This window comes from Lutjanus erythropterus, chromosome 12, assembly GCF_056507025.1.
Source record: "Lutjanus erythropterus isolate fLutEry1 chromosome 12, fLutEry1.hap2, whole genome shotgun sequence".
NCBI lineage: Eukaryota > Metazoa > Chordata > Actinopteri > Lutjaniformes > Lutjanidae > Lutjanus > Lutjanus erythropterus.
In genome coordinates, this window is record NC_139328.1 from 27,154,376 (window position 1) to 27,182,191 (window position 27,816).

Genomic DNA, 27,816 nt, shown 5'->3' on the forward strand with positions numbered 1-27,816 from the left:
TTCAGAGTGGAAGCTTATTAGCCTAGTTTGTTAACTTCAATTTCAGTTGAATCATTGATGTGTATAAAGATGGATGACATGACAACCCAAAGGGGATCGCCCCCTGGTGGCGTGCTGCAGTATAGGTCATAAACCACACCCCCTCCATGTTAACAGATGGCAATGCTCACGTCGGGGATATTTTGGCTTTGCTTTGTCCATCTTTATTTATCGATGAGCGGAGTACAAATTTAACAAAAAAAAAAAGTCTTTTTCTCAAATGTTATATGTTCTAAAGAGACAAATAGCTTTAAGTGGCAGCGGCTGATGACCACTAATTGGACTTGATGAAAAGGGGAAAAAAAATCCTCTTGCATTGATATTTAGAAATTTTAACACCATAGTGTTTTTCCTAGCAATACTGTCTCTCAGTTGTCAGCCAGAAGATGGAAAACATCTACTCAGAGGCTTGAAGCTTAGAGACAGTTTCCACAAATATGTTGACAAATACTTTTATCATCTTTTGAAAAATAAAAATAGAAGAGCTGCAGTATCATTATCTTTCCTTGCAGAAAGTGAAAAGAATTCAAATATCAGTTTGGCTTTAAATCAAACACAGAGCTCATTTAGAGGCCAGCTTCATAGCAGCTCAGGTTTGCTGTTGCTTGTTGTTCTGGTTTGAGTTCAAGTCTGAAAAGCCCATCACTGTGCCGCTAAAAAACAAAAGAACAAAACAAAAAACCTGTAACTGAGGCCCGGGGTTGGTCGGCTGCTTGGTTGGACCTTCCCATTCTAGACCGAGGAGGAGGAGGAACAAAGGGACATTTTGGCTCCTGAGTTCTTTGTGGGTTAAGGATTAGCATAGACATCAATACGAAAATAAAGATTAACAATGTTTGCATCAAACCTGCTGTGCAGCTGGGGGTTTGGGGAGGTAACAAGTAAAATGGGGTCAGAGATCATCATGGGGTTCCTACGCAGAGTTTCCACTTCAGAAATTCCAGACTTTGTCCAGAAATGTGTAAAACAAAACAAAACAAAAAAAAATTCCCCCATTATCTGCCAAATTTAGCTCGGCTGTAGTAAAGACAGATTACTTCACAGTAAGTACCACCATATGTGAATGGAGCTGCAACTTTTAGTCAATTAAAAGGAAATTATAAACTATTTTTATAACCTATTTAATCATTTTAGTCTTTCTTTTTAGCAAAAATGTCAAACACTTGCTAATTCCAGCTTCTTAAATGTGAGGATTTTCTGCTTTTCTTTGTCAATTATGGCTTCTCTGACATCTTTTGGGGTTTTGGACTTTTGGTTGGACAAAAGAAGCAATCTGAAGAGGCCATTCTGGTCTCTTGGTGATTTTTCACAATTTTTTGGCATTTTATAGACTTAACAAATCGTGAAAATAATTAGCAGATTAATCTATCATGAAAATGATCATTAGCTGCAGCCCTATGTATGAAATTAAAGTTCTAAAACTCAATTTCAGAACTTAAGTTATGTTTTCCAAAATCTTACAGACCTGGAAGTGGTCGAATACATCAGCTTTCTGCCTGCGTAGGAACCCTGGAGTCAACAAAACAGGAAACATAAAAACCTGTACAGACTAGGACCAACCAGCACGCTTCAGGAGTCACTGGTGTCAGTACAAAGCATTAAAGGATTGGTTTTTTTTTTTTCAATGATTTCCTTTCATTTGATAACTAAATATCTCACTCTATTGATATAATTCCATTTTTGTTAAATTCATATATAAACGTTAACATGTACACACGCTCGTCACTGGTAATCGGTGGAATCGGGACCTTTATTATAATAAGTTGGTGGAACTTGCTCTTGCTGGCGCTCAACAAATATACTGTGAATGCAAGTAACAATAATTAATATAATGATAATTAGAATAATAATAATAATAATAATAATAATAATCATTGTTGTCGTCTGCACCATGCCTTGTAAACCTGGAAAAACTAAAAACAAAACAAGAGCCAGGTAACCACCCCTCCCCAGTCCCCCCACTTCACCCATGAAAAACAAAAACAAAACAAAAAGATTAAAAACAGGGAACGTTGAGTCGAGACTGTAGATTCTCTCTGGCTTCTTCGAAGTCCTCGAGTCCACATGCGTCGCACAAATCTCCGCCGATGTCCTGAAGTGAGTGGATTGAGGGATGGTGGGGGGAGGGGAGTCGCAGTGCAGGGGGGTAAAGGGGGGTTAGGCTGTCCCTAATGGAGCCTTGGCGCTGGCCGGAGTTCGAGCGCTCAGCAAGCCTCGGTGGAGACGGACTTTTCAATCCTGTTTTCAGCATCGGTCTGCCTCCATGTTTGCTTTGTTTGCGTGTGTTACGTGTGTGTGCGCGTTTGCCCGGCAAGCCAGGTTTACAGGGACCACGTTTAAAGGGTGGTCGGCCATGGCGGTCACTCGTCTGTTTTATTTTTTTGTTGTATTTTGTCTTATTTATATCTGACCAGGGGGTTTTCAGTCAGTCTGTCCGCCCCAGTCTGACGCCCCCGGGTGTACAGGGGCTCGATATCTGCAGCGAGTCCACACGAGTTCGTCTCTCCGAGTATTTTCAAGTCAGCTACTCTTGGCTGGCGTCCCCGCTGTCAGTCAGAATGATGCAGACGCAGCCTCATGGGGCTGGAGGTGGGGGGGGTTCGCGAGGCCAACCAAGGTGGAGGCGTAATTTCATATTTACGATGGAAAGGGAGGTGGTGTGTGTGTGTTCTAAATGTATGTGGTGTGTTGGCAATCTAAAGATCTGCCCAGAAATGACTCCTTATCCTCGGTGGTGCCGATCGGTAAAAAGCAGAACAAGAAGCGAGTGAGGTGGTTAACTTTCTACTGCTTGTTATCGTGCAGAGGAGCATTTCCTCAGCTAATATGACTACACTGATGGAGGAGGTGAAAGGAGCTACTTCTGGACAGCTCTTCAGAGAGAGAGTGTGTGTGTGTGTGAGTGTGTGTGTATGTGTGTGTGTATGCGTGTGTGCGTGTGTGCGTGTAGGTGTGTGTGTGTGTGTGTGTGTACACGCAGGGCTAGTGCAGGTAATCGTCCACAGAGGCGAAGGCGCAGGAGCCGCTGCCAGTTCGTGCCATGATGGCGAGGCACTGGGCAGCCTGACCCACGGCCTGGGCCAGGGGGGGCTGCTTGGGCAGGTTGTGAGTCTCTGGAGAGAGGAAGGAGAGAGAGGGGAGGAACAATGTCAGGACTACAAACAACAAAGAGCAGGAGAGAGGACGTGGCAGAAAAACTGTATTTTACACTATGATGGTTAAATTTTGCAATTAATCTGTGGTTCACAATAGGGATGAGCTGAGTAACGTATGTAGACTGTTTCAGTTTGAGCAGGATGTTTATTTATTAGTTTAAGGGAGTGGAAGAAGACTGTCAGATTGGTATTGGTAGGTACTCAAGGTTGTGGTATTGATACAGGTAAGCATCCCTAGGCTGTATTCATTTTATATACCCACACACAAGTCGAACCATGGGGATTGATCCGTACAGATGGTACTGCTACACCACTATTAGGGGTGAGAATGTCCATGTATGATTTTGATTCGATGAGAAAACGATTCTTGATGTATCTTTGAGGCATCTCGATGTATCAGAACTAAAAACTTTTAAGCCATGGGGTGCAGGTTGGATTGTATTTATCGTCAGCTGCTTATGTTCAACCATCTGCACCAAAACACAAGAAGTAGCCTCGTTTAGAAGGAAACATGATGCATATATTACATTAAGGAGGGGGGTGGTCTTTTTGTCTGCTTTGATTCACAATCTATTTTTGACTGTAATAATAATAAATAGAAAAAGGGGCACAATTTTCAGTCTCTTGCTCCTGTTTCCCAAAAATACAATATGAAACATAACTGGCAATTAAATGATCGGCGCCCTTTTTATTTTGAAAAAGCTAACTGTGTGTTTGGCTGTGTGTGGTGTTATTCACGTTATGTCTCCAGCAGTGGAGAGCAGCCTCTCTGCTGCACTGTGAGGTCTGAGGAAAGGCCTTGCTAACATGCTAACATCCAACATGCAGAGCAGGAGTTTTTGTGGTGAAAAAGGCTGAGCAGAGACTTATTTTCTCCATCACAGTTGGTCAAATCCGTTAAAGCCGCAGTTTTGGCACTCAGCTGCTCTCATTTGTTACAGCTGATCACCACTCCGCTCTGTGAATGTCTTAACGCCTCTGGGTGACGGTAAAAAGTATGCACATTCGTCTCGCAAATTTCAATATCCAGACAGTAAATCAAAACATGAGTGCAAAAGCTGCCTTTTGAGAAGATGAAGTGCATCTCCCTGTTAAATGCTGATAACTCTAGCGTGTGCATGCTATAGACTGGGTGCTGCACTGCCCTCGCAGCTGAGTTCCACCCCTTTCGCTCTGTCAACTTCATGTTAATTGACATTTAGAAAATCGATTTTTGACATTTACGAATCAATTTAGAATCATTACATGTCCACATTGCGATGCATCTCAGAATCAAGTATTTACCCTACCCCTAAATGAGTATAAGTGATAGAATGTTGTTGTTTACAAGTTAAAATCATGGCTTTTACTCCATATTACAGCTGCAAACACACAATACCATTATCAAGACAGGTTAAAAAAAAAAAATAGATAATCGGCCCTATTATAACTACTAAACTTGTCGTTCTGAGGAGTACAACAACTGGTTAATGATTCAAAAGCTTGAGTGTACAGATGTGGGTGATAGTTAAAACTTATAAGATCATCACTGTTATCTAACAGCACAAACAGCTGACTTACCTAATATTGCACTGTTGAGAGTGGAGCAGACGGGCTCTCTCTGAATGGCATCCAGCTGGTAGCCAACTGGGCTGTTCCAGGGGTCTGAGTAGGCCAGCAGGCTGAACGCATCCTGCAGCAGGAGACACAAACAGTAACAGATACTGATCACACCACAGCTCACTGCTTATTCTTCTCCACTACACATGTTCTCATACTATGATACATCATCATAGTATACACTGCTATAGTTACTTTGTCATCCTAGGCTGTAATCATTCTCTCTTGTTAGATCATTTCACAACTAGAGGAATAGTTCAACACTCTGGGACATATGCTAATTTGTTTTCTTGTCAAGAACTAAATGAAAAGACTAAAGCTAGTACCAGCAGCCAATTATCTAATGCAGGGACAACAAAAAGGTGCTGTGGAGTTGTATTATGGGAAATGTAGGATCCAAAGTTTTTGATGTAAACTGTGGATTGAAAGTCAGGATCTCTCAGCCTCTCATGCTTCCGTCTTCATTCATCTTTTTGTTTTTTAATCCTGACTCCTGCAAGACCCCCACTATACAGAAGGTGCCTTCTTAAATCCCTCTAGTGCATTTAACTAATACTAATAATACTGTATGTGAAACTCTGTCATATTATATCTGTCATCTTGTTAATGTTTGTCTTTCCTTTAGTAACTGCTGCTGATTTACAATGGTTTATCCCAAAGTTCAGCTAATTGCCCTACAAGTGAAATATGTAAAGAATGAAAATAATTTTGAGTTGTGTTTTATGGTTGGGGCTGGGTAACATATTAACAATGCCAATACAGTCTTTATGTTTTAATACTTAAACCAAAAGCTTTTTTAATTAACTTCACCTTGCGGTATTTTAGTATGTTACAGGTACAGAAGTACATGAACTTTGCCTGCAAAATTACAGTACAATTCAACAATAAGTTGACACAACACAGATCAAGTTATGCTAGTGCTTTCTGTGTTACCTTGAGCATCTTCTTGTTGGCTGAGTTCTTGCCACACTCGCGGCGGAGGTGTTCGCTCATGCTCTGGAGCTCCCTGCCGAAATGGATCATTCTCTCTATGGCCGCTTGGCTCCCACCGCAAAGCTGCCTCTTTGACTGAGCTGACTCGACTTCTGCAGAGCCACAGTCAGTTCGGAAGGCAAAAGGGGGATGTTTAATGTAGGTTAAATGTGATGGCACATTTACAGTACAGGCATTTAGCTGAAGTGCTTACCAAACAACAGTCTTATAAAAACGTTTACACAGAGAACAATACCATCTCTTTCTTACAGAGAAGAGACAGGATAGAAAACTTTTGAGGTGCTCTCCAGTGGTTAATTGCAGAATTCTTACAGCCAACTAGATTTTAAAAAAGAGCATAGTTCTTGTCAAAAAGGCTGCTAGAATCTACAACCTTGGTAGTGCAAATGTACTAAAAGGCAACCAGGGATATGTTGCCATGCTGATAAATACTCCAATCTAATAACACCTCCACACACACTCTACCCACCCATGTCTGCATCACAGTCGTCAGGCTCGGTGGTGTGTTTGGAGCTGCCATTGAGGAAACCATTGGAGGACGATTCTGTGACTCCGTTGGTGAAGTGGTCAACCTCCATATCCACATCGCTACTGAGGGAAGACGTGAAGAAAAGGACAGAAACAGTCAGTGTGTGTGACAGCTTGCAGGAAGTGAAGAAGTAAATTCTCCGTCAATGAATACTGGTGGATGATCTTGTGAAACACTTTGTGGCAGCCACGCTGGGGGTCAGTACCTCTGTTTTAAGAATTCCTGACAACAGCTTATGATTTATAAAACAACATTCTGAGCAACATTTTGAAACAGACTAGGTTCATTTCTATGCTGATTTTGATTTACCACTGATCCATTTGCGTTTGTGTAGATAAATAAAATTTTCTGGATCTTATTTAGCAATTATTTACAAGACTGTAATAAACAACCATACGATGCACACATGAGCTCCCCAGCAGTTAAAAATTTGAAAATGTTTGGAGGTACTTGGAGACATGTTGTACAAGAGTATGGTTTAGTTCACTCATAATGTGATAAGATTTTTTTAATAGAATTTTTAAAATCTGCTTATGTAGAAATGAATGGAATATTGTTACAATTTGAGCATCTAAATATTGAAAATGCTGCAGTGAAAGAACAAGAAAGTAATGACAAATATGGGGCTATGTATTTTAACGAAGCAAAATAAGAAAAAAAATTAGAAACTTTCCCTTTTAAAGAACTTTTGTGAACATTTGAATATAGATTTGAGTTTACAAGGTGAACCTGAATGCACCATGAAGTCCCTGTGTGTGAATCAAACTTTGACACAGACAGCAGAGATCAGAAGCAGCGAGCTGGTACAGCACTCCACCACACAAAATAGTGTTTGTAAGATAAATAGTTATTTTATTTCTGTCACTTATTGTTTATTCAACAAATTTACTATATATTTGTGAGGAGCAAAAAGGAAACGAACCTTATATCATACAACCCTGTGTTTTAAAATGAAAAATAAATTTACCTTTTACCTTAAAATACAGTTAAGTAAGCTGCAGTTTTTCTGTATTAGATTAGATGCGAGTAAATCTCAATCAGAATATTTGCAGAGAAATCAGTTAAGATGATTCTTACTGAATTTACAGTATTTTTCCAGGTCAAGGGAACATTCAGCTTTATAGACAGTACCTGGTTATGGGTTGTTGGCTGCGGCTCCCGTTGAGGCTAATGTCAGACGCTGGGAGGGTGGAGCCAGAGCCTGGGGGGCAGGGCTTGTGACTGTGAGGGGAGGAGCTGTGGCTCTTATTAGACGTCACACCATTACAGCAGTTGCTGTCGAACCCTAAAAACCACAGCAGAGTGAAAGATAAACATTTCAACAAGTGACCTCATATAGATATGGGGTCTCCTTATGTTCCATTTGAGAGCAGCTGAGTCATGTACAACACATACAGGTAAAATCTGGCATATCTTGTCCAGTCTTGGGCTTACGGTAAAAAGGTTTGAAAATGCTTACATCAGCCCAACCTTAATGTCTAACTTTGAATCAGAGTTAAGAGTTGATTTTTAAAGCCCAGCTGATGCTTGAGTTTTGGTGTTGATGCCATTTACAATATTAAAGTAGAATTTAAGTAAAAAAAAAATAATCTGATGCATCAGCTGCCATGGCAATGATCCACAAATGTGGTTAACAAACACTTGGAACAGAGATATGCAAATAGGGGTAGGATATTTTAAGTATAACAATAACCTGTATTGATCAAAATGACAACAGTGCTCTGAAATGGTAAATATTCACTGGTATTTTCAACAATTATAGATAACATAAAAAACAAAAATATCTATACATTAAACTTGAATTACGAAAAGGATGAAATATACACACAGTTCTGTCCATAAAACTAAACACACAATCTGCATTATGTTCTGACCCAAAAGAAAAAGTTTTTAAATGGGCACATATGAGACAACACATAAAACGATACCTATATATCTGTGACAGACCAATATTGGGCTGATAATATATTAATATTGACTAATATGTGATTATTAAATGGTGCTAAAGCATCAAACATTATAGACATCCTAGCACTATATACTGCATTTATGTTCCAACTTGCAATCAGTGACAGATCTTTCTTACTTTGAAGTGCAAAGTAAATATAAATGCTGATGCACAGCTGTCGATCCAGATAATGTCAGTGTTTCAGCCAATTAAAAGAATGGATTCAATCTATTTGTAAATGTGTGAAAGTTGTATGTGATCATACTAGGCACAGTGTGCAGAGCAGATACTAGAGGTTAACTGTTATCACTGGATGTAAAATAGAGCAGTATTTGCACTCGGGACGAACTCGAGGCATGTTCTGATCTCCAGATGTGAACATGCAGAGCACAGCTGGACCATACCTGGGAGGTAGGGCTGGGAGCTGCTGGCTTTGTGGCTGGGGCTGCTGAAGGGCCGAGGGGAGCCGGGGTAACTGTCCTGAGACTTTGGGCTGCGACCTCCCAGACACCTCACCTCACTGTCCGTCCCGTTCACCATCTCGATGAACTGTCTCACCCTGAGGACAGGGGGGAGGAAGAGGAGACAGTAAGGAAGAGATTGAGTACGAAAGAAAGAAGGCAGAAAGAAAAGAGAAAAACAATACAGGGAAAATGAAGCAAAAATGTGAAAAAAAGAGTACAGAGTAAAACAAGCAGACAAAGAAGACAACAACAAAAGAGAGGAACGAAAGGGTATGAAAACAGGAGCAGATTGGACAAGATAAAAGGACCATAGAGCAGTTCAAAATAAGGACAGAAGATGAAAGAAACAAGTAAAAATAATTAAATTAAGTGGAATATTAAGTATGAAGCAATGAACATGAAAAAGAATGAGTAAGTCAGTTTTACAGAGGGAGGAAAAACACTAATTGAGAATGATAAGATCAAACACAGTTTTTTGTTTTTCAGCAATCTTCTTCTATTTGTGGTTTAAATAAATCAACATATTCAAGAAGATGCCCTGTAATAAAACCAGCTTGTTTCAACAGAATAAATTGCTGACTTGCAGCCCTAAAGCCTTTTTGCAAAAATAAAAAGCATAACATTCACAGCCAGAGGTCCACCAGCAAATCTGAGTCAAACTGTAACTGAAGTTCCTTTAAGCAAGAAAACAATATCTTAAACAAACCCAATCTCTACCACAACACATTTATCAGTTTCAGTAAAGTCAAAGATCCTACAAAAGGTCGACAAGCAGCTGTTTGCAAGAGAAGCAGCAGGTTTGATATGATACATATTCTTTAAAAAACAACAACAACAAACAAACAAGAAATTAGAGGCTTCCAACCATTTTGTTTATTCAATCAGTGGTCAAAAAAATAAATATTAAATGCAGCTTTAGTCTTACTTGAGCATAAAAAGAAGGTCTGGGTTCCTCTCCAGGAGGTTGGGGTAGAGCTGCTGGGTAGTCTCAATGGCCTCACCCATTCTACCTGACAACACCAACTTCTGGATCTCTGCAAACCAACAGTGAACATGTTTACATCAGATAATTATTATACCATGTTTTTCCCACTACTCCCAAGTACGGCTGACAACTGTTCACAAAAAACATTTTTTTCTCACTTTCTGGAAATTGCATACCTAGTGTTAATGAACGTGTTGTGAAATTTAACATTAAGCAGTTTACTTCATAATGTAAGTAACATACAGTCAAATCAAAAATAAATATTGAGAAAGCTCCTGGTTCCCATTTTAACCTGCTAACAGGAATATCTAGAAACATGTCAACACAGGAGGACTCACTCTGTCGGTTTTTGATGGAGGCCAGCTCCTCGTGCACGGCCTGGTCTGTGGATTTGGCAAAGGCTTCAGCTGTGGCACAATAGCTGTGATGCACCAGGTAGGAAGCCACCATCCTGATGAGATGAGAAACACCAAAACACACTCAGAGATTAGACACAGCAGCAGGAGAAATCATACAGACTATTATACTAAGATAATCAGCTCAACCAAAAGTATACCATCTGTCATGAAACATATTGACCACAAACACGGTTAAGTGCTTTTCTTGACCGGTAAGTTTAAATTTTATCACAGAAACATCAGATCTGTTATATACTGTATGTAGCTAGGTAGCCATTGTATTTGGTCAGCCTAATTAAACTGTCTTGGTATTAAGATGTTTGTCAAACACTAACGTAGGTACTGTTGTTTAATAAAGTGTCAACTTCTTACATATCAAGCACAGACTTGAGCTAAAACCTGGACCTTAATGTACATTTACAATGTTTTTTGCTTCCATTCACATGATTTCTTTGTGACAATACTTGAGACAAAGTTCATTAACTAGAAAACTGCAAACCAAACATTCAACAATTACGATTTGTTGAAATGCACTCTATGTGTGTGTGTCATCGTGGCAAAATGCGGTCATGGAGTCACCTACTACCTGAACTGCCAAAGAGGCAGTTATGTCTGTGTATTAAGTGTTAATGTCTATGAACAGATTTTGTCAGTGTGACAGCATCACAACTGTACAAGATATAGTCATGAAACTTCAGAGGTGTGTAGCTGAGATCAAAATGAAGGCCAGGTTAAACAATGGGTGCTGTGAGCAAGGACTCTGGAAGAAGCGGGGGTATGAATTGCAGTCATAGCAACTAGTGGCTAAACTGGTGGCTTGTTTCCAATCTTAACATCTGACTGGTTTTTAGTGTTCCCAAAACAGGGTCATTAACTTTGTGAGTAATATTAATACAAAAGATGACCAAAACTACAAAAATAAGACCCCAGTTATGATAAACTGGAATTATCCTTTCAGTATGTGTGTTTAATGTGTGTGATGGTGTGTTGGACTTTTTCACTGGCAGATGAGATGGGAAACTGCCCCCCCATCAGTACTAAGATGATGTTCCCACAATGCATTAGTGTTTCTCAGGAATGAATCCTCTTCTTACTGCTTATTATTTACATATTGCCAGTTCTAAAAATCAACTCTGTTTGTAGGGAGATTTGTGATCAGAGGCCTCCGCTCTTCCCAACTCGTAATCATGTTACCGTTGGTCTACAAAGACATCAACTGTTCCTATCCACCAATCAGACGTGAGCCTAAAAACTTCCTGCTTTAAATCCCAAGCCGTGAGGCAACTTTCCTGAATAAAGGCGATGGCTCCCACCACTCCACCCTCCCTCAACCTCCAATCCCCATCAAATGGAGATTAAATCCATTCAGGACAAGTAATCATAGCAACAGAGAGCTAATCCCATCAGGGCATGGCATGAAGAGAAACCGAGTCCCACAGCTTCTACTTCTGGATCACAGCTCCTGCTCTCTGATGGGGAAGTGGTCCATCTGGGCCTTGATCCTCATCATGTCAGCAGCAAATAACAACAGTAGAACAAGCAGAAAAATGGATGGTCTGCATAAAGTCAATAAACGAGACCGAGTTAGCCATAAATAGAGTATGTACATGATGTCATAATATGAGGAAATCACTGTGGTTACACTGAATGGCACAAAGACTACAGAGTGGCAGTGTTAACATTCAGCTTAAATACCACAAAAACACAAATAACCCACATCTAAAATAGGAAAGAGCTGTTGTGTAATTGACTCTGCATACTACAAGAAATCAGAGCAACTTTTTAAAAACTGCCAAAAGCAAACCAAATTGCTGCAATTCACAGAAACACCTGGAATCCAGGCACTGAATTAAGGATTTGCAGTTGCCATCGTCTGTCTGGTATTTTGTATTTTTGGGTAAATTGTCATCATCTAATCTTTTATTGTGATATTAAAAAGGAAAGAAAAATAATTATGTGTAAAAATGTGATGTGTATAGCATTTTTCACTTTCCTTCTTTAATAAAATAAAAGTAGCCAGCTATGACCTAAGCATGAGCAAAAAATGAGCATGAGTCTAGCATTGAATGCTTGAACTATTATGTACAATTATAAAAAACAATAACAATGCAACTGTCAGTAGCAGTATTTTGATAAAATAAAAATAATAAAATATGTTAGATAATGTAATAGTGCAGTAACTATTGTCATAATTTGGTACAATGCTGAGAATTGTTTGTATTGCGATATTCCATGCAACACTGTTGCATGTCTCTCCAAAAATGGAACGAAACATAAATATCTGTACAAATCTGTCCACATACAATCAGAACATCGTTTTGGTGTCCTCATCAAAGCCTTGAAATAACACTGTGATGAACTGTTCTTAATTTAGAGCTACTACAATGAAATTTCATGTTTTGTTGATTTTTGGAGTTCCCTATGGACCAAAGCGGTAGCACTTCCACCTCGATGCCTAAAAAATATTACCTCAAAATTAAAATCATCTAAATAAAAATATCTGCATGCTTCTTTTTAACCTGCTAATCTGCTACTTACAATAACTCTGCCTAAAAAACACATAAATACAGGCTCCTTTTGGTGGCAGGCTTTAAGAACAGCTATACAGAAATAGCCAGTCTTCTCGCAGATGGTCTTGTTGACACACATAGATCATATAGAAGCATCAGTATGAGAATGCCATTTACTAGTAACCCCGTGATAGACAAGAACACCTGCAACCATGCTAACTGCAAACATCAAAGGTGGCAATAAGCTTCGCAATGCTTTCAATAGATAGAAATTTTATGTCTTGGAAGCGCTGTCATCAAAAGGCTAACACTGAAACTACATCAAAATCAGTTGCCAAAATCGCTTGTATTTCATCCAAACCCGATTACTTCTCAGTGGACTTACTTCTGGATCATAGACTGCCACTCGCCCTCGCGCTCTCCGATGGGGAAGCGGTCGATCTGGGCCTGAATCTTTGTCCTCCACTCACGCATGTAGTCCTCAATGTCGAACACGAAGGGGTGCTGGCCAAAGTTTGCGTCCACCACCTCCCCTGGAGTCTGAAGGCCCACAGTCGGGTACAAGTTAGGCTGCACAGGAGAGAGATTAGAGAGTAAAGAATTAGGATGATCGAGGAAAGGGAGTGTGGGAATGTAATCTGGACAATAAATCAAAACAGGAAACAATGAGAGGCAAAACAGGAAAACAGAAAATCTCAGGAAATAAGCTTTTGTCCACAATTATCCCTTAAAACTCGAATTTACTAGCTGGCAAATGACTGTACAATTAAATTGCAATAACAGGGTGACAGGGTTCAAACTCCTGTGACGTTAAAGGGCAATAACTAAGAATTATACTGCACAGATTGACCATAATGCACTGATTAAGCTGATCAGTGTAGTGGTTTGTTCTCAAGAACCAATGACACAGCGACTATATTGCCAAGTGCTGAGATTTCTGACTCTCTGCTTCACTTTCTGACTTGCACTGTCTTGGCACTCAACTTCCTAATCTACAGCTAGGTGTATGTGGGACTGAGTCAAAAAAAAATAATTAATTAAAAATTAAAAATAATAAATAATGTGTGTGTTCATGGTAATAAAGGAACATGTCATTCAGTGAAATAGTGTGGGTCATTCATGTATTTATAATAGTTTTTGGACAATGATGGGGCTCTACTGCACAGAGGCTTGGCTTTGGTCAGACTGCAGAAATAGACCTCTTTTAGGGCAGCCATATTGATATGAAATAGCAGAGTAAACGCAGGTGTTACCAATTACACTATAGCCCCATTTACACAGGACAAAATCCCCACTAACACCCGTTGACACGAACATGTCACTTTCTCCCTTTTTCAGCAGAGGCAGTGAAGGCTTGTCATCTCTTTTGCTCCTTTTTCATACACACATGCTGTTGGATTCCGACTGCATCCAAGCACAGAGGAGTTTGCAGCCACTTGAAGGTGTGTATTTACTGATGAGGCACTCGTATTTAGTCAAGCAGCTCAACGATGTATGAACATTTACCTTTCCTTAAATTCTTGATAATAATGTTTGACCTTAATAGAACTGAACTTGTATTAGTGTTACTGGTAACACCTGTTTTCACACTATTATTTCACGCCGAAATGGCTGCTGTGAAAAAGGTCTATTCAGATGTGTTTCTAAAATCAAATCTTTAAGACACACTGTCCACACTATTATTTACAAGTTATCAGAACAGATTTGTATGTCCAGACATCACCAACCTATCTGCATAGGTAAGTACACTTGTGAGGCAGCTTTCCAAGATATGGAGATCCATCATCTCGCACTCCAAACACTACACTGTCAAACTGCAATGCAGAACTCCTCTGTTACCACCACCACCACTTAAACTAAGCAACAGTGGAGGCTGGTAGAAATTCCCAAGCACAACTGCTCTGACACGCTTCCATCACTCTGGATTTGACATTATCATTTTGTGTTGTGTGATGCTTTGAAATCCAGTTTGAGGAGCCAAATCTGTAGAAATGTGATTAGAAACCACATTTCAAACCACCTCCAAATGTGTCTTGGATCTGTTTAGCAAAATTCCAGCATTTGCCACCCAGCCTTTCTAAAATTAATCTTGATACAATCTCTGCATGCCATAAAATGGATTTGGGCTGGCAGTCTGAACCCTAAAACCAGAAACACTTGAAATTATTGTTCTCACAGAACCTTCAAGTTTCCATTTTGAAAGAATATTAGTTTTACGATTTTAACTCTTTTGTTGACTCTAGTGTTGTCTCATTCAAGGCAGTTGTTTTGTATGTATTGAAATTCCAAATAAATTAAGAAAATAATCGAGTGTGTTGTGTTTGTTATGGCATAGTTATTTAAAAATTTCTTAGTTGTTTTTTGAGATTATTACTGTAACATGATATATATCTTTACTATGATCTAAAATTTTGGCCTTGTCCCCCACCCCCGGTTCAGAGGATACATTGGTTTTTGGCTTTTCATTGAATTTGACAAGAAGAAAAATACAGAATACTGCAGTTTTATCCTTTAAAAAGATTACAGACACCGTCTGATAAATTCCAAAACAAAGCTCAGCTAAACAGCAGCCAGGCTCTTGGTAATAACACCACAACAGAACAAAGACCTGGCACCACCAACTCCAAAACACTCAAATCTGAGCAGTGAGACAAAAAAAAGTAACGGTCTACTCTGAAACATCACTGTAAACCCACACTGATTTTAGAGGTTTTATTGAAAATATTTAGCTAATTTCATGTTGTTTTATAATTTAATGATTTGCTTCTTTCTATTAACAGGACTAGTAAAAATGTCTTGACAGACACGCAAGCAACACACTGGACAAGAAAACCGTAACAGCAGGGATGTGAAGTGCTTAAGCGTTCTGTGTTTCAGTACAAGTTGTTGACATGTTGCATGCCAATGCCCAGGGGTTAAGCACATGTCAATTTCTTGTTCCTAGGAACAGACATTCTGCTTTCAAGTCCCTGATGACATCTGTGATGACAGGATGAGGAGATAAACAGATATATGAGGTGAGGAAGCTCATATGGGTGCACTGTTGCACCATTCTACCAATCTAATCACAGCCTTGATTTGATCAGAGGCGTTCACTACAATGACTGTGCATGTGAGAGAGACTGTTCTTAGATTGGTACATGTCCTCAAAGTATTACTAAAAGTTTAAAACCTGAACCTGCTTTACAATGTACTGATGAAAAGAAGTTGATTGTATGATGTAGCAGAGTTAGATCAGACTTAGGATTAGTCCTAGAGAAGAAATAGGACAAGACTGATGATATTTCAGGGTAAAGGAACTAGTTTAAATTAGAGTTAGAAGTAGGTTCAGGGTTAGAGGATAAATGTAGTCGATTAAAGTCCCCATAAGAACAGTAGCACAAAAGGTACGTGTGTCTCTTAGAGTTGCCTTTGTCATGGTCCAATAGCCACAAAGGTCAGCTGCGCCGAGGTGACGCACTTCACTGCACAACTCCGGAGGAACATGAATGTCTGGCTCACAGCCAAGTCTGTTTTGCTGCTCAATGGATTATTGTTGTGGCTAAGACTCTTATTTTCTACTCCCACGAAAACAGCCGGACCCAATTTCATTTGCTACTGAGCAAGAACGGGAGGAAAGAAAACCTTTAAAAACAAGTGTCCCCCTCACATCGCGATACGGTTAATACATGCACGAATCCCTTTTAGAATTAATGTCCATTTGGTGTGGGAGTTGCTCACATAGTGAAGCATGGGAGCCAACAGAGTGAGACTTGTCTGACAAAAGCCACAACAGTGTAAAGCAAAACAAGTGATGTCCTGTTCAGAAACAAACAGCAGATAAAGTTTTATTCAAGTAGTATTTAACCTTCCAATAACTATGTTTTGTCCATTATGGAGCAGTAGAAATGAGCAGTAAAGATGGTACAGACTATATCACCTTATTAAGTGTTAACAGTTGCGTGATTACACAACCAGAAACAAGAGCAGGAATCATGTTCCTAGTGACCTGATGAAGTTCAATATTCACTCTCTCATTATCTGTTTTATACTATCATCAAGTCCTCAGAAAAATATCTGACCCTTCAGCAACAAATGCAAATTAAATTTTTAATGATTTCCTGGAAAAAGTCAAACTGAAATACCATTAAAATAGCAGAGAATATCTACAAAATAACTTTTTTGTGATTGTTGGGCCAGATAGCATATATGTGACATACAGCAGAACACATACGCAAAAAAACCTTAAGCAATTTCAATTTAAATAGATTCCCTGGTTTTGTAAACCTACAAAAAAAAGACTCCAGTCCCATGTTAGGTTAACATAACAAATACATCAACTGGTGGGAAAAATAAATCCATAGCACTCCAGAAATTGTATATAAAAGAATAAACTGTGTCAGGCCTGTGACAGCTATGAGTTAAAAACCACACAAATCTTTGACTTCAATAAGCAAGAGAAAGTGAAGTGAGAAGAAAACAAGGATAAACTCTATTAAAAACCTGTTTGAGCGGTTATATCCAAAGAAACCAAATGGACATGTCAAATGATGTCTTAGAAAAGCAGATAGATGCAGAGTGCATAACTAACTCACTGCGTGCTGAATATAACACCTCAAATAAGGTGATTCAACCTATTATAATGTTTTACGATGTCTCAGTTTCAGGTATGAAAATGTGTCCAAACTTGTTTCTCTCACACGCTCCATTTTCATCATCCATAGACCTTTCAACTCCCTGATCATCAACATCTGAAGCTCAGAAGTTTTTCAGCCTCTGGTACATGTTACACAGTGTAAACATTTTGACTACAGTGGACATTCTCCATTAAACATTTCATGATCAGTTCTGATTAATAATGGAGCATCAAAAACATAACTTTACAACACAGAAGTGAACAAAACATGGGTACTTACTGGTAGGTCTGTGAAGGCAATACCTGCAGAGGAAGAGGACAGAGAGTGTCAGCATTTATTTACAGTGGGGGCAGGGTTTCTGCAATGGAGGCTGCAATGTTGAACCACCATTAGGTAACTATTGAACATTTTCATTGTCAATTAATCTGTCCATTATTTTCTTGATTAATCAATTAGCCGTTTGGTCCTTAAATGTCTTAAAGTGATGAAAATGTGAATTAGTGTTTCGCAAAGCACCAGATGACATCCTCAAATGTCTTGTTTTGTCTACAGCTCAAAGATATTCTTTCTGGTTTATTTAATCATCTATGACAGTAAAGATTCACATAAGCTCTGAGCTGGAATAAGAGAACAGGTTTTTTTTCTTGTCTGAGGATTTCTTGCGCTAAAACTGTGGTGAACAAGGGCAGTCTCAAAAAAATTGATTCAGTCAGGTTTATGATGTCATATACCCAGCCTAAGGAACCAATCCTGCTTACTGAGGGGGTGTTATGCATATCATTAGCAGCGATGCCCAGCCCACAAGAGAAGTCTGATGTAGCTAGTTACCATGATCAGATAGCAAATAGGTGACTCCAGATGCAGTAATTTAGGGGAAGGGGTGGGGACTGAGGAGTGTGGAGAGGGGGGAGACTTTCTGCATATTCATGAATCAATGAATACAAAATGATGGCAACATGTAGAGCTATATGTAGGCCACTTTTACAAGGTATTTGAACTTATTTTGAAAAAAAAAATCAAGACAGGATTTATTAGTTCTTGCAAAGCATTTTATATTGTCTAAAACATGACTGTAGATGGACTTTAATATTCAACAACTAATCGATTACTCATTCCACAGCAGCCCAGAATGGACAAACCAAACTGTGGCTCAAGAGAGGGCCTTCTTCATTTTTCACACATAGGCAGGTCTTCCCACAAAAGGAGTGTGAGGCAAGTTGGTTGCAATCTGCAAGCTAACCACTAGATGCCACTAAATCCCACATAATAGTCTTTAAAAGCCATGTAAATGAGAAATATAGTTTCCTTGATCTGAAAAACCTTGTCCAAATGACTTGGAAAATCCTGATTTCTTAGGCAGAAAAATTACCCACATAACATAATCGCTGTAGCAGAAGGTACAAGGTAAAAGAAGAAAAAGAGAAGATTGCAATTCTAAGCTGTGTGTCCTTACATTCAAAATGATAAATTGTAATGTCATGACTAAAACTACAATATATATACATGGGTTTCTGATGTTTCTGCTATGTCTGTACAACAAGTAAAAACTGGTCTTTCTCACAGCAACTTCAGCTGAAGTCAGTGATGACTGACCAGCTCCATGTAAATGTGGGTTAGCCAGCAGTCAGGTTACTACAGTTCATGTAAACCAATTCTCTGGTTTCCTCTGCCAACTTAATTTCTCCAGACAACCTGGTTTCTTGGGAGCTTTTTTTGTCTGGAATTTATGCTTTGTTGCCATTAGTGGGGCATCTTTTGAGGCACCTAGATATTTAAAGTCAAAATAGAAACACATGTAATTATCCCTTTTTGCACTCAAAAATAATGTCTACATGTTATTTAGGTCTTTGGAAAAATATTCCTTTTTATTTCAGCTGGCTGGAGTGAAGTGTTGGTGTTTTTATTGACAGCAGGCCTGCAGGCCAAATGTCGTCAGGGAGCAAAAGAAAAAGTAACTAAACTTGAACTGCATCAACACGCCATGGGCAGACTGGAAGTTTTTAGGGGCACTGAGGAGTGAAGACCACAACAGCATCTAAACAAAACAAAGTGACACTTGCAGGCAAGTTTAGATGCTGTTCAATGAGCTGCTGCTGGGCAGCTAACAAGCTGACTAGCCTGGAAACTGATGTTAGGAAAGCACTTTTCTCTGGTGAATGTTTGTTTGATTGCTTGTCCAACAAGCTATGGTGCAGGATAAGACGTCTGCTCATGTTTGTTATTCATGATAGATAAGAAAGAGACCTTAGCTGAACACTAATGAGGGTTGCTGTTCAGAGTCTGTGGCTCTTGTGTTGCGTAGCAGGCTGCTGTCTGACTCAGAGTCTGCTTGGTCTACGACAGAGAGTACTTTTTTTTTTAAACTTTTTGCTAACTTATGCTTCCTCGCATCCTCTCTCCTCCCGTGACCCGGAAATCATTCCCCCTCTGCCATCATAGAGGATTATCCAATCTCTTAAATGCACCTTGAGGAAATAAGAAGTGAGGAGCGAGGAGGCTTCTGAAAGAGCTTCGAGCAAGGAAAAACAGTAGTTTCCTACATAGAAGTCTCTTATCAAGTGGCGTGACTTATAAATGCTGCATTTCCACATGTGGCACTATTGACTCAACCATTCTTTTTTAGTGACAGATTTTTCTCACAGCACTTACTTTGTAGTTGCATCTATCAGCTTCTACAAATAATATAACACAATACACTGGCATGTTGAGATAATGCATCGTCACCTTGTGTGATAAATTCTACTTAAAAACACTTTAAAATACATACAAGGATTTAGCTGCCCTCACACAAAGCAGCAGCTTGTTTTGTTTGCTTTTAATTTTACATTACAATCAACACACACATTCTTATGCAAATATGTGAGAATTATTGTGCAGATAACAACATCTATCCAAGATACAGAGGTTTTGAAATTGTTCTAAAATAAGAGGTTCTGTGGACATTTGTACCAGCCAGTTTGCCAGATAAGACAGCTGTGCAGAATTTCATAAGTCACTGACGTTGGTTAAAGCCAATAAGGAACCAAGGAGCTCTCATTTGGCACTTTCAGCTCCTCAGTCATTGCATCTCTTCACTGAATCTCCTTCACATCCCCACTGGGAGGAGCCGAGATATGAGGAAGAGACATGAGGAGACATGTTTGCAAGCAAAAGCAACCAGAATATTGATATCACTGCTTTACGCATGATTGATGTATGGAAACAAGTTCTGTGGACTGAGTCCTAATGGGCTTCCAACAAATTAGTGCTATAATAGTGCCATATCACCCTTACCCATATCAACTTATTTAATGTATGCTGCCCTCCGATACACCTGTCTCTCATAGTTTTTAGTACAAAATACTAAATACCAACACATTATTACTGTTTACTGACACCACCTTTCCACAGGCCCCTACAATATAATATAGGCATTGTTATTTACTGGCTTTACTCTCTTACCTAGGCTGTGGCCATTCTTTGTGTAGAAGCAGGTGTTGTTGATGAGGTTAACACAGCAGCCAATCACATCGCCTGTTGTAAATGTGGGTCCGTAGGGTTGCCCGGTGCCAGACGAGCAGAAGGAGTGGCCGTCATCTCCATGGTAACCGTATGAGTGTTTGTCCCAACCTGAGGGATGTTAAATGTCAGAATAAGAGTGTTGTGCAGGCAGTGAAAAGGTGTAATAACGCAACAGATGGTTCATGTGTAAGAACTTTCCCCAGGGAACAGGAACCTTTGGTCAGATTCAGTGCGTTTTCACCACAGGGACCAGGCTCTAAATTAAGTTTCATGGATGTTATGTTACCCCCAAAAACAGTCCAGCTCAGGGGAAACACAAGAACTTTGTGGGTGGGGCTTTCAGTGCTGAACATTTCTGATTGGTTCAGTGCTCACACCATTATATTTCATCCACCATATAAAAAAAAAATCTGCAGCCACAAAGCAGTTTGTTTTTTTGTTCATTGTGTTTCAATACATGATATGGTGTTAAAATTTGCTGCAGTGAGACAAAACCATCCAGTTATGGTTTGTAAAACAGCTGTTGCTTTTTCCTACGACAGCAGACTAATCTGGCTAATCTTTGTGAGTCTTTAGACCGAGGTGGGGGGGGCACAAAACAATGTGTTGAAGGAACCTTGAAAAGTAGTTCCTGGGCCTAAGAGTACAGGTACTCTGGGTGAAAATGTGGCTTTAGACTACATTTAAAACAAAACACAAAACACACACACCAATTAAATTGCAGTGAAAAAACACTGAGTCAAAAGTAAAACAGTAGCATGGACCACTGGATGCAGCAGTGAAGAGAGAATGCAGTCTGTAAAACTTACCCCCCGCAAACACGTTGTGCAGTTTCTGCACATGTAAGCAAAGACATTACTGCCTTTTGCACACAAATTGTAGACAATAAAATATTTCTATTGGAAACATATTGGAAATAATGACACAGATGAGTAAAACCTACTCAGCACTATTCAGGAATACCATTTTCTATTTAGTGTTTTAAATACTCCAATACTCCTCACACATGTGGGTCAATTACACAGTCCAAAGATTAAAAACAACTCCCCTGGGGAAGACTGTAGTGTGTATTAGGGCCAGGTATAAGGGAACAAAAAGGTGATTTTTTTTTTAATTTTGAAAATAAAGTCAGAATGTTGAGAATTAGGTTGAAATGCCATTTCCAGAATAAAATCAAACTAGTATTTCAGTTTTATTCTCAAAAACCACAAAAAAAGAAAACACCTCCTCCACTAATACTGAACGTTTGACTTTGTTCTCACAAAATGTAAACTAAGACTGTCAAAAACGATGGCTGGACTAGAAAAAGACATCAACTAAAATTTCTTGTGAATGCAATCAGTTTCACTCCTTATAATTTCACTCCAACACATGTAATCCAAGTCTGCAATTCCTGTTTCAACTATATTTTGAAGAAAAATGTGAAAGCTGAGAAAAATAGGCTTTGGTTTTTAAAACTAGTAAACATAGCTGGAACAAAAATAGAACCACTCTGTCATTATATCAAAGCCTCAATACTGGTGTGTTTTGGTAATAGAGACCTGTTCGTGGGGGCTGTGAAGCAGACACCTGCAGGGGTTTAATGCCTTGCTCAAAGACACCTTCAGCGCAACAGTACGCATGATTGACTGCATGATGGGAATTGAAACTCAGTGGCACAGCTTGTTGTTTCACTGTAAATGCAGGACACAACTCATTCAGTTTTTTCCAGAGAGCTGGAGATGCTGCCTGAACTTGGGAGACTTTTAGCATTTTGACCTTAATTTCCATCTTTGGCCGTTGATTCAAATACCTGTAGTCTACAGGCCATGTTTGTTTGTGTTCTTAAAGGGATAGTTCACCCCAAAAATTAAAATTCAGTCATTATCTACTCACCCTCATGCTGACTGAAGATCAGGTTTGTTTGGTTAGTTTGCATTAGACTGCAGGAGTTTCATCGGAAAACAGTGGTGCGGAATCTCCCAAAAAACATAACAAAATAAAATGCCTCCATACTGCTTGTCTGACATGATCCAAGTCTCTTAAGCCGCAATGTGCTGTTTGCACACCATCACACCCAGTTCAGACAGTGTGCATGTGCATATTAACATGGCTCCAAGCTAAGGATCTACAGTGAAGATTCAGGCTAAAAACATGGTGTAAATAACATTTTTTGGGTCAACTTGGTATGTTGGGGCTTTAGCAGACTTGGCTTACACCAGACAAGCAGTATAGAGACATGGTTTTATTCTGTTTGAAAACTGGTCACCATTCCCTTCCACTGTTTGGGAGATTATGCAACACTGTTTTCCTCTGAAACTCCAGTGTTTTGTGGACTAAAAAACTAAACCCAATCTCCAGCTGGCATGAGGTTGAGTAGATAATGACTGAAATTTCATTTTTTGGTGAACTTTCCCTTTAACCTGTGTAAATATTACTTGTGAGCATAAAATGGAACAACAAAATATTTTTTCACTGTTGACCTACTTTAGTACTTACAACCTCGAGAACACTAGGTATGTAAAAGTAATTTCATGTGTTTGCGCTGGGAGTATTTATTCAAGCTTTATTTCTTGGGGAGAGGGAAGGAAGAAACAGCCTCTGCAGCGTGGAAGGCCTCAGGGCTGTTTTAACGTTAGAAACCAAGTGGCAGGATCCTGTGAGTTACTGCTGAGCTGCAGAGGTAGTCCTGCCATCGACACATTCATCAGTGGAGGAGAGCACTCAACTCTGAAGCAGTTTGGCATCAGTTCCTCGCAATTAGTGAATTTCATTAGCATCTATCCATCAGCTGGAAGTCCACAGTTTGCCTGGGCCTCCTGTTATCTTTGCACGAAGAGACTGGAGCTTCTGGGTGGGTCCAGTTCTCAGATGTGTGAAGGGGTGTCGAGGCTCCTGTTTGGCCTGATAACCTCTGGAGTGTTTAGTGCCACACGTACCAACGCTGTGTTAATGGTACCATGTCATGGCAAAGAGAAAAAGCAGCAAGGTGGCAAGTGGCTAATACCAGTTTAAACTCTACCAGTCTGTTTAACATTTAACTAATGTGACAGAGGATTTTCTTGATATTTTATGCTTTGACCATATTCATTGAATGAAAATAATCAAATCTGTGTCATCATTAAAATAACTACAGCCTAACAGATACTAGATCTTTGAGGTGAATAATTACATTAATATTGCAGAGTTAAAAAATACTGGCAAATATATTAGAGCCAGGCTTGCTGTTTCCCCTTGTAGGACTCTGCAGATCGAACTACTTAGGTAACTTGTTTCACCACCAGAGAACTACAAAAATGAAGAGTCTAACAAATAAATACAATTCCCAGAATGCAAACATTACCTTCAATACACATTTTTGGTTATGCAAGAATCGTGAAAGGATATGTACTTACAAAACATGTGACAACTGAAAAATACTGAAAAAAACTGAAAATGAAAAATCACTCTCAAGAGGACAGAAGGGTAATGTTTTGATCACACGGTTTATAAAGTCATTGCTCTTTTTGTACTTTAAATTCTTGTTACTTATCAAACAACATTTAGACTGATATTGATATACCTGTGCTGAGTCAACATAAGCAGCGGGGATGTAACAATGTGTCTTATAGTGCAATGAAGAAAATGTCTCAATACCATACTGGACTGTGACAATAGCTACTGCAATATTACAAGGTTAATTATTTTATTTTATTATTTTTTACCTTATTTTGTACAAGGACTGCTACTGGTTGCGGCATTGTTTTTGTTTTGCAACTGTACATTCATAATAAAATAATTAATTGCCAGACTATGCATGCCAATTTTCATTTCATTTATGAAGGAAAGCAGAAGCACTTTAGGTCAAGAGCAAAAATTCTAAAATGTTTACACATTAGAAGTATTTAGTAAGGAGATTTTTTCAGGTTGTCATTTTTCTTTGTTTTTTGATATTGCGATAAATATAATTTTTCAATCAAACATTATCGTTCTGCAAATTTTTGGTATTGTTATGTCCCGAATGAGCAGAGAATATTGGCCCACATCATCATATCACATCATTTGACATATGTCAATCGAAAGCCACAAACATATCAATTTTGATGAGAGACACACTAATGCTAGCACACAGCTTTATCATAACCCATTAATGTGGTGCCTTCAATAATCCATGCAATCAGATATTAGAACAGTTTCTAACAAAATATCAATAACAGGCTGCCAACATCCAGATGTCACTGAAGTGTTTGTGTTTTGATATGCTGAGACTGCTGAGGGAACAGCTCAAAACACACTCAGACACTCCACTGATATTGTGCAGGGTTGCATTAAATCTCCACCTTCAATATTCTGTCTCAGGAGGAAAATGTGAGCTGCCTATAAAGCTCAAAAATATCCCTACAATGTACTTCAGTATACAAGACAGTTGGTCTGCCATATCAGTTTTACTTATTGTAGCCCCCCTCCCCCCCTCCGTTCCCAAAAGAGTTTCCCCTCAGGTAAATATACCAGGAAAGTCACTTTTAAACAGGCTGTTGATCAGTCATTTGCCTCCATCGGAAATTTACTATACACACATTTTTTGAATCCCTGAAAGGGATTTTTGTTTTAATATTGTACCTAATACATTTGGTAGGAGAGGGTACACCTTCATAAATGGAATCAATGTAGAAATCCTATAAATAAGCCTCATAAGAAAACATGCAAACATGCATGTGCACTCATATAATTGACAGAAATTTCACTGGAATGAATATTCTCTCATACAGTCACACCTACACCCTGTGCATCCAATGCTAATCTCTACCAGACAATAAGTTCACAGACAAAATTCCACCCACACAAATACAGTTAAAAAGATCTCCGGTGTACTATACAGTAGACACACACAAACAGACAAACTCTTCATACCACACCCAAAGGCAGTGAACACTGAGACGAAACAAACACATACAGAGTGTCATCTTACCAGGGAGTCTGTTCATGTTTACACCCTGAGCTGAGAGGCCAATGCCCATGTACCTGTGGAACACACAGTTGAGTTTATTCGCATATGTAAAACAAAAAAAAAAAAAAAAGAGAAGAAAAGAGAGAGACTGAAGAGCAAGTGAGGAGTCACAAATCATGCCTTTCTGACAAACATCTCAGTCACAGTTGTCACGATACCAGAATTTTAAGCTTAAAAAACGATAACCAATACAGCTTTCAATACCACAGAAAAAAGAAGAAAAGTCCTTGGCATGCAAAATAAGATTTTTTTTTTTTTTTAACAGACAAAGTCACTGGTTTTGTTATTCTGCAAGCCGAATTTCGGGCAGGACAATCAAAACTGATGTGAGGTCTTGGATGAGCACCAAGATAATTTTTTTTATAGGTTTTGTACCTTCAGTACTATAATTATTGAATATTGTATTATTTCAAACACGTGGTATTGAAAAAGTATGGAAGTATTTATACTTTTGACAACCTGAGCACTAACGATTGGCATGTTTAAGTGATTTATCAAAAATATTTAGCGTGTGGAAGTTAGTGCATCAGCACTCAACAGTTTTACTTCTTTTAAAATAACTCCACAGCTAACATGATGACAGCACTGCTGTTTAGTTAAGCATTTATGTGATAGCTAGTCTTTAGCTAGTCTAAAGCAACTTGAATTGCCCTGTGTATGAATGGTGCTATTTGTGACGCAAAATTGCCTTGCCTTACCTTATAGATTGTATTGGATTATACTTTTTGTTTTTTTCTGTATTTATGATAAGAAATGAATTTGGGCTTCAAAAATTGTGATGAAACAATTTTGACACTGTATAGACTAAACAATTTATCAATTAATCATGAAAATTATCATTAGTTGCAGCCTATCACAAGCAAAAACAAAGCTTTAACCTCCAAGTACAGCTGAGGCTGACAGGAATTCAGTAAAGTATCTTAGATAGAGATTCTAACAAGATCAAACTATTAGTTGGAAATTTTGACCTGTTGGAGGTGCTAAATGAATTGTTCGGTGATCACCACATTGATTAGGATTCATCTTTTGGGACCATGAACTGTGTACATAAATTTAAATATGATCCATCCAGTAGCTGTATTTCTCTCTGGTCAAAATGTTGGGATGACAGACCAAATGACATTGCCTTTACCAGAGCCAAGATACCAGTGTGGCTATTTTTTTTTTATTTGATTAAACTTTTGAATTGAAGATAGTATTTGACTTCTGTTCTCTAATCAGCACAAAAACTACACCATGACAGAATCCAATTAATTGTGGGGAATTTTGGGGAGGGATCAAAGTAGTCTGACATCTTGGGTCAAGGAGGGTCAATTGGTTGAAAACAACCAGTGAAGTCATGTGACTTGTGGCTGTTAGACTGTAAAATGAGGCCCTTTAGATGACTGAAGTCTCAATTTGGGATTACAAATTGCCCTCTAGCCCTGTGAAGATTTTAATCAGGCTTTCACTTCATTAGATTTTACTGTGTTGTGCAGTCTCCTGATACAAATTTCTAAAAGCCTCATTTGCTATACAGCGCATGTATTGAATAAACTGGAGACTAATGACTCCATCGTAATGCATAACAAAACGATTGATAATGATTTACAGTTTGGGGTCCTACAGAGTTAACAGAGCATTATGTAAATAAGCATTTATATAGGAGTGTCCTGAGTAACTAAATATGCTCAAGACGTTGCTTGCATTTAGATTAGATATTGATAACATCACAATATAGCAGCATGCACAAAAGAATCTCAGCTATGAAGAAGGACAATAGGCCAGTAATCTCATTTTGGCTAGCACCTTTTCTTTAGATGATTTCTAATCAAATAAAAACAAGTTAATCAGGGCTTCCTAAAGGAGAAAAACTACAATGCTTTAGTTCGCCCAATTCACCCCAATTAACAGGACCAATTTCATACGAACTATTACACTATGATATACAGTACAGCAGTGTTGTACAGTAAGATGATTTGACTGAAATGCTTATGTAAATTTATGTCTTAAACAACAAACAGCCACAGTGAGGGTCACAATGCTGCAGGATTACAGTGTTTGCAAATCCAGATTAGACAAGTTGATTGTTTGGGCTTTTCATTGTTAACAAATTAAGCTTTGAGCAACTCTC

At 38.9% G+C, this 27,816-nt stretch overlaps 1 protein-coding gene across 2 annotated transcripts in view; it reads right to left on the minus strand.

Moving 5' to 3' along the window:
* Positions 1–1,770: 1,770 nt before the first annotated feature.
* Positions 1,771–27,816, minus strand: part of ranbp9 (RAN binding protein 9) — a 34,613-nt gene continuing 8,567 nt past the window's right edge. Inside the window, exons 3-14 of one of the 2 annotated variants that reach the window (XM_084731590.1) lie at positions 25,665–25,717; positions 20,678–20,845; positions 17,516–17,538; positions 13,006–13,190; positions 10,051–10,163; positions 9,653–9,761; positions 8,668–8,822; positions 7,447–7,600; positions 6,256–6,374; positions 5,727–5,878; positions 4,755–4,866; positions 1,771–3,152 (exon numbers count right to left, since the gene is read on the minus strand). In XM_084731590.1, the coding sequence (XP_084587716.1) occupies positions 3,022–3,152; positions 4,755–4,866; positions 5,727–5,878; positions 6,256–6,374; positions 7,447–7,600; positions 8,668–8,822; positions 9,653–9,761; positions 10,051–10,163; positions 13,006–13,190; positions 17,516–17,538; positions 20,678–20,845; positions 25,665–25,717 (1,474 nt within the window). In that variant the 3' untranslated portion in view covers positions 1,771–3,021. Of the gene's footprint in view, positions 3,153–4,754; positions 4,867–5,726; positions 5,879–6,255; positions 6,378–7,446; positions 7,601–8,667; positions 8,823–9,652; positions 9,762–10,050; positions 10,164–13,005; positions 13,191–17,515; positions 17,539–20,677; positions 20,846–25,664; positions 25,718–27,816 lie in introns of both variants that reach the window. The other variant, XM_084731589.1, reaches the window with a different exon arrangement.